Here is a 9,628-nt window from a genome sequence, read left to right as displayed (position 1 = left end):
TGAGATGGAATCTCGCTGGGTCCCCCTGGCTGGAGTGCAGTGGCGAGATCTCGGCTTATCGCAACCTCTGCCTCCTGGGTTCAAGCGATTCTCCTGCCTCAGCCTCCCGAGTAGCTGCGATTACAGGTGCCTGCCACCATGCCCAGCTAATTTTTGTATTTTTAGTAGAGACAGGTTTTGCCATGTTGGCCAAGCTGCTCTTGAACTCCTGGCCTCGGGTGATCCACCCACCTTGGCCTCCCAAAGTGCTGGGATTATAGGCGTGAGCCACCACGCCCAGCACCATGTACTCTTTTCGTAACTTCTTATGAATCTATAATCTCTTAGAAATAAAAATAATCAGTTGGGTGCTGTGGACCATGCCTGTAATCCAGGCACTTTGGGAGGCCGAGGTGAGTGGATCATTTGAAGTCAGGACTTTGAGACCAGCCTGGCCAACATGGCAAAACCCTGTCTCTGCTAAAAATACAAAAATCAGCTGGATATGGTGTCGGGCATCTGTAATCCCAGCTACTCAGGAGGCTGAGGCAGGAGAATCGCTCAAACCTGGGAGGCGGAGGTTGCAGTGAGCCAAGATGCCGCCACTGCACTCCAGCCTGGGTGATGGAGTGAGATTCTGTCTCAATTAAAGAAAAAAAGAAAAATAATAATTTTACATTTTAGAACTTTGTAATCATAAAAATACAAACACAAAATGTTCAACTTTGTAATAAAAATTACAAAAGAAAAGAGGAGATAGATGGAATATTAAAATTTTACTGAATTAAGCTAAAAGAAGGCAGGAAAGGCCGGGCGCGGTGGCTCAAGCCTGTAATCCCAGCACTTTGGGAGGCCGAGACGGGCGGATCACGAGGTCAGGAGATCGAGACCATCCTGGCTAACACAGTGAAACCCCGTCTCTACTAAAATACAAAACTAGCCGGGCGAGGTGGCGGGCGCCTGTAGTCCCAGCTACTCGGGAGGCTGAGGCAGGAGAATGGCGGGAACCCGGGAGGCGGAGCTTGCAGTGAGCTGAGATCTGGCCACTGCACTCCAGTCCGGGTGACAGAGCGAGACTCCGCCTCAAAAAAAAAAAAAAAAAAAAAAAAAAAGAGGGCGGAAAAAAGACAACTAAAAAAAAAAAGAAGGCAGGAAAAGGCAACTGAAGAAAACAACAACAACAAAAACGGAAGGGACAAATGAAATGCCAGATGGTAAACTTATGCCCAATTATTTCCATAATTACAAATAAATGTAAAGAAATTCAGCACTCCATTAGGAGGTAGAGATTGGCAAACTGGATAAAAAGGCAAGATCTAGGCTGAGTGTGGTGGCTTATGCCTGTAATCCCAGCACTTTGGGAAGCTGAGGTGGGCAGATCACTGGAGGTTAGGAGTTCGAGACCAGCCTGGCCAACATGGTAAAACCCCATCTCTGCTGAAAACATAAAAATTAGCCTGTTGTGGTGGCGAGTGCCTGTAATCCCAGCTACTCAGGAGGCTGAGGCACGAGAAATGCTTGAACCCAGGAGACAGAGGTTACAGTGAGCTGAGATCACACCACTGCACTCCAGCCTGGGCCACAGAAGAGACTCTGTCTCAAAACATAAATTAATTAAATAAATAAAGGCAAGATCTATCTAGAAGGTTAAAATATTATGAAATATGTTTTGTGACCATAACAGAAATCAGTAATACAAAGATAACTCCAAAAAAACAAAAACCCTTGGCTGGGCATGGTGGCTCATGCCTGTAATCCCAACACTTTGAGGCCAAGGTGGGTGGATCACCTGATGAGGTCAGGAGTTCGAGACCAGCCTGACCAACAGGGTGAAACCCCATCTCTACTAAAATTACAAATATTAGCTGGGCGTGGTGGCGGGTGCCTGTAATCCCAGCTACTTGGGAAGCTGAGGCAGGAGAATCACTTGAATCCAGGAGGCAGAGGTTGCAGTGAGCTGAGGCTGTGCCATTGCACTCCAGCCTGGGCAAAAAGAGCAAAACTGTCTCAGAAAAAAAAAAACCCACAAGTATTTGGAATGTAAATAACCCAGAAGTCGAAGAAATCAAAAAAGAAAGTATAAACTACATAAAACTCAATGAAAAATAGATATCAAAATACACGACATGAGGTAAAGTAATGCTTAGAAAGACATTGATAGATTTTTTAATGCATAATTAGAAAAGAGGAAAAGCAGGATTGGGGAGACGGTGGTCAAAGGATACAAATTTTAGTTAGGCAGGAGGAATAAGTTTAGGAGATCTATTGCACAATATGGTGACTGCAGTTTTTTTGTTGTTGTTGTTTGTTTGAGATGTAGTCTCTCTGTGTCACCCAGGCTGGAGTGCAGTGGTACCATTTTGGCTCACTGCAACCTCCGCCTCCCGGGTTCAAGCCATTCTCCTGCCTCAGCCTCCTAAGTAACTGGGATTACAGGCGACCACCACCATGCCCAGCTAATTTCTGTATTTTTAGTAGAGATGGGGTTTCACCATGTTGGCCAGGCTGGTCTCGAACTCCTGACCTCAAGTGATCAGCCCGCCTTGGCCTCCCAAAGTGCTGGGATTACATGCATAAGCCACTGCGCCTGACCAACTACAGTTAATAACAATGTATTGTATACTTGAAAATCTCAGAGAGAGTAGTTTTAAATGTTCTCACCACAAAAAATAAGTACGTGAGGTGGATAGGTTTATTACCTTGATTAGCCATTTTACAATGTATACATATATCAAAACATCATGGGTTTTTATGTATTTATTTTTATTTTTTGATATTTATTTTGTTTTGAGAGAGGGTCTCATTCTGTCACCCAGACAGTGGCGTGATCATGGCTCACTGCAGCCTCAACCTCCCAGGCTCAAGCCATCCTCCCACCTCAGCCTCCCCATTAGCTGGGACCATAGGTGTGCACCACCACACCTGGCTAATTTTTTTAATTTTTCATAGAGACAGGGTCTCCCTATGTTGCTCAGGCTGGTCTTGAACTCCTGGGCTCAAGCGATCCTCCCACCTTGGCCTCCCAAAGTGTTGAGATTACAGGTGTGAGCCACTGAGCTTGGCCCCAAAACATCATGTTGTATGACACAAATAGATATAATTTTATTTGTCAAGGAAGGGAGGGAAAGGAGGGAGGGATGGAAAGAAAGAAAAAAGGAAAGAAGGAAAGGAAGGAAGAGAGAGAGGAGGATTTAAAATCATATAAGCTTCTACCTTAAAAAAATAGAAAAAAGGCTGGGCGTGGTGGCTCATGCCTGTAATCCCAGCACTTTGGGAGGCCGAGGTGGGCGGATCACCTGAGGTCAGGAGTTTTGAGACCAGCCTGACCAACATGGAGAAACCTTGTCTCCACTAAAAATACAAAATTAGCTGGGCATGGTGGCGCATGCCTGTCATCCCAACTACTCAGGAGGCTGAGGCAGGAGAATCGCTTGAACCCAGGAAGCAGAGGTTGTGGTCAGCCGAGATCGCGCCATTGCACTCCAGCCTGGGTAACAAGAGCCAAACTCCGTCTAAAAAAAAAAAAAATTATGCATCAGTCACAAAAGACTACGTTGTGTATTTCCAAACGTGAAAAGTACAAAATAGGTAGATTAATAGAGACAGAGAGATTAGTGTCTGCTTAGGGCTAGAAAGTGACTAAGGAGATTGGATATTAACTACAAATGAGTATGAGGTTTCTTTATTTAAAATTTCTTTATTGTGCTGAAATATACATAAAATTTACTACTATTTTAACTTTTTTTTTTTTTTTTTGAGATGGAGTCTTGCTCTGTCTCTGGCTGGAGTGCAGGGGCACGATCTCGGCACACTTCAACCTCTGCCTCCTGGGCTCAAGTGATTCTCCTGCCTGAGCCTCCCAAGTAGCTGGGATTATAGGTGCGCCACCACACCCTGCTACGTTTTGTACTTTTAGTAGAGATGGGGTTTCTCCATATTGGCCAGGCTGGTCTCGAACTCCTGACCTCACATGATCCGCCCACCTCGGCCTCCCAAAGCACTGGGATTACAGGTGTGAGCCACCTCACCCGGCCACTTTTTTTTTTTTTTAAATGAGACAAGGTCTCACCTGTCATCTAGGCTACAATGCAGACTGTACAATCATAGCACAATCATAGCCAACTGCAACCTTGAACACCTGGCTTCAGGCGATCCTCCCACCTCTGTGTCCCAAACTGCTGTATAAGCCACAGTACCCAGCCAAAAGCTGTTTTTTTTTTTTTGAGACAGAGTCTCACTGTGCTCACTGTGTTGCCCAGGCTGGAGTGCAGTGGCCGGATCTCGTCTCACTGCAAGCTCCGCCTCCCGAGTTCATACCATTCTCCTGCCTCAGCCTCCCGAGTAGCTGGGACTACAGGCGCCCGCCACCTCGCCCGGCTAGTTTTTTTTGTATTTTTTAGTAGAGACAGGGTTTCACCGTGTTAGCCAGGATGGTCTCGATCTCCTGACCTCGTGATCTGCCTGTCTCGGCCTCCCAAAGTGCTGGGATTACAGGCTTGAGCCACCACGCCCAGCCAAAACCTGTTTTTAAATGGGGGACCAACATCTGAAAAGGACACTGACAAACTGAGGCTCTTATATGTTTAATTAAATGCCTACAGGGCAGTGGCAGTGGCTCACGCCTGTAATCCCAGCACTTTGGGAGGATGAGGCAGGAGGATGGCTTGAGGCCAACCTGGTCAAGATAGTGAGACTCTGTCTTTACTAAACAAATAAAATTAAAATATTAGCTGGGTGTGGTGGCAGGAGCCTGTAGTCCCAGCTACTCAGAAGGCTGAGGCAGGAGGATCACTTGGGCTAGGAGGTAGAGGCTGCAGTGAGCTATGATTGTGCCATTGCACTCCAGCCTGGGCGACAGAGCAAGACCCTTTCTCTAAAAAATAAACAATAAATGCCTATGGACTGCACAATATTGTTGATTCCTCAATTCCTCTCTTGCTCTTTTGCATATTGGCAACAGAAAAAGTGTCATTTTCGGGCTGGGCATGGTGGCTCATGCCTGTAATCCCAGCACTTTGGGAGGCTGAGGCGGGTGGATCACTTGAGGTCAGGAGTTGGAGACCAGCCTGGCCAACATGGTGAAACCCCATCTCTACTAAAAATACAAACATTAGCTGGGTATGGTGGTGGTTGGAGGGGTAGGGCACCTGTAATCCCAGCTACTCAGGAGCCTGAGGCAGGAGAATAAATTGCTTGAACCTGGGAGGCGGAGGTTGCAGTGAGCGGAGATCGCGCCATTGCACTCTAGCCTGGGCGACAGAGCAAGACTCTGACTGGAAAAAAAAAAAAAAAGAAAAGAAAAGAAAACGTCATTTTCAGAGGGCAAAGTGAGGAGGGTGCACCCTCAGGACATTCTTGCCTCAGCCTGGGGAAAGAGTTTAAGCAATTCCCCAGAGAGGCACAGGAACCTCATCCCAGAGAGGGGCAGCTTCCTGCCTCGCGTAGCACAGCCTTGGGCTCCAAGAGTCCCTCGTCTCTACCTCCCCAAGTTCAAATGTGCATGCGTGAGGTTCCAAACCCAGCCCCAACGCTAACCCCTGGCTGCCTCCTCTTTCTGACTTCTCAGGGAAAAAAAACAACCACCACCACATACACACAAAAATCCCACAAGTCAGGAAACATCCATCACGGGCTGTCCAGCCCAGGCCGGAGGGGCAGGGGTCAACAGGGAGGTGACCTCAAGGTCTCCGTGGGGACTAGGATCCGGCGGGGCTGGGGGTGAGAAGCTGGAAATTTTCCCACCCTGAGACTTTCCTGCGTCAACCCAGGAGGGCGCCCTGGATGCCGCCAGCCCTGCCCCCAACCTCCTTCCTCTCCTGACAGGGCAGCTTCCCGGCTAAGGATGGATGGGGAGGGCGCGCCAAGATGGAGCCACCAGGACCAGGAATGGACAGGCACTTCGAGACTGACCAGACGAGGGACCGTGGCTCAGAGTGGCCGAGGCCTGGCCTCAGAGCCACACAGCCAGGAGGTGTACATGGGTTGGCGTCGCTCCCGGCACACGCAGCCTCCCTCTGCCTCCACTGCCCTGCCCAGGAGCTGGAGCCCAGCCCGGCCTTGGGTGTGTGAGAAGCCACTGGCCCGGGGCCCTGCTCCCCCGGTCCTTCCTCCCCACAACACACTCAGGACTCAGCCCTTCCTTGTGTTAAATAGAAACCTCTTTATTCTAAGTATCAAACGTTCCTTAATACATTGGATTGGGGCCAGACCTTGAGGTGGGGGAAAGGGGCGGGGGAGCTGGGATATTTCTGTAGAGACTTCCAGAACGCCACTCACCACTCTGGGCTATGGCAGGAGGGGAGGCGCTGGGAACAGGCTTCACGGCCTTGGGAAAATCCTTTGTCTCTTTGGCCTCTGGTTCCCCCCACCGTTTTTTTTTTTTTTTTTTTTGAGAAAGGGTCTTGCTTTGTTGCCCAGGCTGGAGTGCAGTGGCACAGTCATAGCTCACTGCAGCCTCAAACTCCAGCGATCCTCCAACCTTAGCCTTCCCAATAGCTGGGACTATAGGCACACACCACCATGCCCAGCTAATTTTTTATTTTTTGTAGAGATACAGGGCAGGTCTCACTATGTTGCCCAGGCTGGTCTTGAACTCCTGGACTCAAGCAGTCCTCCGGCCTCAGCCTCCTAAAGTGTTGAGATTACAGGCATGAGCCACCGTGCCTGGCCTTCATTTCCCTTCTGTACAGGGAGTTTGGGGTTGGGTGAGAAGACATCTAAGGGTCTTTCTATCCCAGGGGTGTGTGGTCCCAGGCAGGGAGTCAGGAGAGGCGCCGTACGGGAGGCTGGTTTGTCAGCAGCATAGATGGGGTCACTAAAGCAGGCGGCTGGGTGACCCTCAGCGCCGGGCCCGAGGCCGCACTAGAGACGGAGGCCGGGGCCGGGGCAGACAGGCCAAAGTGGGCCTGGCCAGCCGGGAGAGGGGGAGGCGGCCCAGGAAGAGAGGGAAGCTGAGACAGAAAGATGGGCGGGGCACGGGGATGTCTGCAAAGAAGGCACGGTCCCGAGGGGGTGACAGGGCTCCCTCCTCAGAGAGTTCCAGGTCCCGGGCCACGGCCAGGATCTCCTGGCGGGCGGCTGTGTTGCGCAGGCCACGGATGTCGAGGAGGGCTGCCACATGCTTCCTCCTGTGGGGAGAGGAACAGACAGGTGCATGCAGATCCCCAGCTCTAGACACACCCAGCCCACCCACAGACCCCACCTGACCTCCTCACCTGTTCCAGAACCTGCCCAAGTTCTGGGCCTCTGTGCCCCCTCCAGAGCCTTCCATCCAATCAGCTCCCTTGCCCAGGCCCTCACCTCATACCAGGTCCCTCCAGAACTTCACTTCCAACCATCTCCAAATCCCCCTTACAACCAACTCCAGAACCAGACCTGGGATCTTCCTTTTCACTCCAAGCCTCAGCTTGTGATTAAAATTCACCTTCTCTGCTGGGTGCAGTGGCTCATGCCTGTAATCCCAGCACTTTGGGAGGCCAAGGCGGGTGGATCACCTTAGGTCAGGAGTTCGAGACCAGCCTGGCCAACATGGCGAAACCCTATCTGTACTAAAAATAAATAATAATAATAATAATTAATAAATAGCTGGGTGTGGTGGCAGGCACTTATAATCCTAGCTACTCGGGAGTCTGAGGCAAGGGAATCGCTTGAACTCGGGAGGCAAAGGTTCCAGTGAGCTGAGATCGTGCCACTGCAGTCCAGCCCAGGTGATAGAGCGAGACTCCATTTCAAAAGTAAAAAAAAAGAGGCCGGGCACGGTGGCTCACGCCTGTAATCCTAGCACTTTGGGAGGCCGAGGCGGGCCGATCACGAGGTCAGGAGATTGAGACCATCCTGGCCAACATAGTGAAACCCCATCTCTACTAAAAATACAAAAATTAGCCGGGCGTGGTGGCAGGCGCCTGTAGTCCCAGCTACTCAGGTGGCTGAGGCAGGAGAACGGCATGAACCCGGGAGGTGGGGCTTGCAGTGAACCGAGATCACACCACTGCACTCCAGCCAAGAGAGCAAGACTCCATCTCAAGAAAAAAAAAAGAAAGAAACCTTGTACCCCACTCCCCCTAAATCCTCAGCCCTAGGCACCTCCTAATCTCCTCAAGCTCAACCCCCTAAACCCAACCCAGCTAGCAAACTCTCAAACTTAGCTACAGATTTAAGTTCTGACTCATGATCCAATATTCAAGTTCAGAAACTCCACTATCAGCAAGAATACTGGGACTTCTTGGGACCCCCATGGGACTCCAGGAATCTGTGCCTTCCCAAGGACATGACCCTATCCCCCAGAACCAGAACTGACCACCCTGAATCAGTTCCAGGACCCCCACCCTCAGTGCTGAAACTGAAACCCGCTCATGCCTCACTCCTTGTTTTTCTGGGGTTCTGTTTCTGAATGTAGAATGTCTGTCTGCCTGAATATCACTGCAGGGACTGGCAGTGCTCCAGCAGCCACCACCACTGCCACCACCATCCAGCACTGTCACATGGTGGTGTGGTGTGCTGATCTGGTGCACCAGTTTTTTTTTGTTTTGTGTTTTTTTTTTTTTTTTTTTTTTTGAGACAGAGTCTAGCTCTGTTGGTCAGGCTGGAGTGCAGTGGCACAATCTCGGCTCACTGCAACCTCTGCCTCCTGGGTTTAAGCAATTCTCCTGCCTCAGCCTTCTGAGTAACTGGGATTACAGGCATGTGCCATCACACCTGGCTAATTTTTGTATTTTTAGTAGAGATGGGGTTTCACCATGTTGGCCAGGCTGGCCTCGAACTCCTGACTTCAGGTACTCCGCCTGCCTCAGCCTCCCAAAGTGCTGGGATTACAGGCGTGAGCCACCGTGGCTGATGTCTCGGTGAATGTTTTTTTTCTGTGCAGGAAGAACCAGCCCATCAGGAGGTTACACCATTGCAGATCAACCCGAGGTCCTACAGCCTTCCGTGGCCATGTGCTCGTTAATAAAACCTGCGGCACAAATTCTTTTCAAAGAACAAACAAGAAACTAAAGTGACACAGCAATTTTTAGGGTCTCAGTTTTTTCTCTTTCTTCTCATTTAAGGCAATGCGTATGATTTTATCAAATGCTGTCAAGCGCCTTTGCCACAGCTAGATGGCACTGTTGAAGCACTGGAAAGGAAATAGGCATTCCTTGTTAAAACTCTAGCAGACTACACAGGATATAAAATTCACCATATAGTCCATATTTTGCTAATATTAATTCGTAAGCAAACACTTTTTACGTTTGTTTTAAATTTTTAAATAAACATAGGGTAAATTATTACAGAATTCAATATTTATATTTTAATCATTTTTAAAGTGGGCAATTCTGTGTCATTAATTGCATTCACATTATTTGCAAACATCACCACCTTCCAAACCCAGAGTAGTTTTCATATTGCAAAACTGGAATTCTGTACTCATGAAACACTAACTCTCCGTTCCTTCTCTCTTCGCCCCTGGCAACCACCATTGTACTTTCTGTCTTTATGAATTAGGTTAGTTTGGGACCTTATGGAAGTGGAATCATAGAGAGTTGTCGCTTTGACTCTGGCTTATTCCCCTTGGCATCGTGTCCTAAAGTTCCTCTGTGTGGTAGCATGTGTCAGGGTTTTATTTTAAGGCTCAGTAATATTCCATCGCATGCAAAATCCACAGGTGTTTTTT

The 9,628-nt window shown here is 49.1% G+C and overlaps 1 protein-coding gene across 1 annotated transcript in view; it reads right to left on the bottom strand.

The window, feature by feature from the left end:
• Positions 1 to 6,577: 6,577 nt before the first annotated feature.
• LOC108531045 (exocyst complex component 3-like protein 2) overlaps positions 6,578 to 9,628 on the bottom strand; it is a 21,383-nt gene continuing 18,332 nt past the window's right edge. The window contains exon 9 of the mRNA XM_017874280.1: positions 6,578 to 7,148. Within this exon, the coding sequence (XP_017729769.1) occupies positions 6,818 to 7,148 (331 nt within the window). The 3' untranslated portion in view covers positions 6,578 to 6,817. The remainder of the gene's footprint in view (positions 7,149 to 9,628) is intronic.

The sequence above is a fragment of the Rhinopithecus bieti genome, unplaced genomic scaffold, assembly GCF_001698545.2.
Source record: "Rhinopithecus bieti isolate Rb0 unplaced genomic scaffold, ASM169854v2 scaffold_7888, whole genome shotgun sequence".
Taxonomy (NCBI): domain Eukaryota; kingdom Metazoa; phylum Chordata; class Mammalia; order Primates; family Cercopithecidae; genus Rhinopithecus; species Rhinopithecus bieti.
This window is presented reverse-complemented; position numbering and strand designations above follow the sequence as displayed.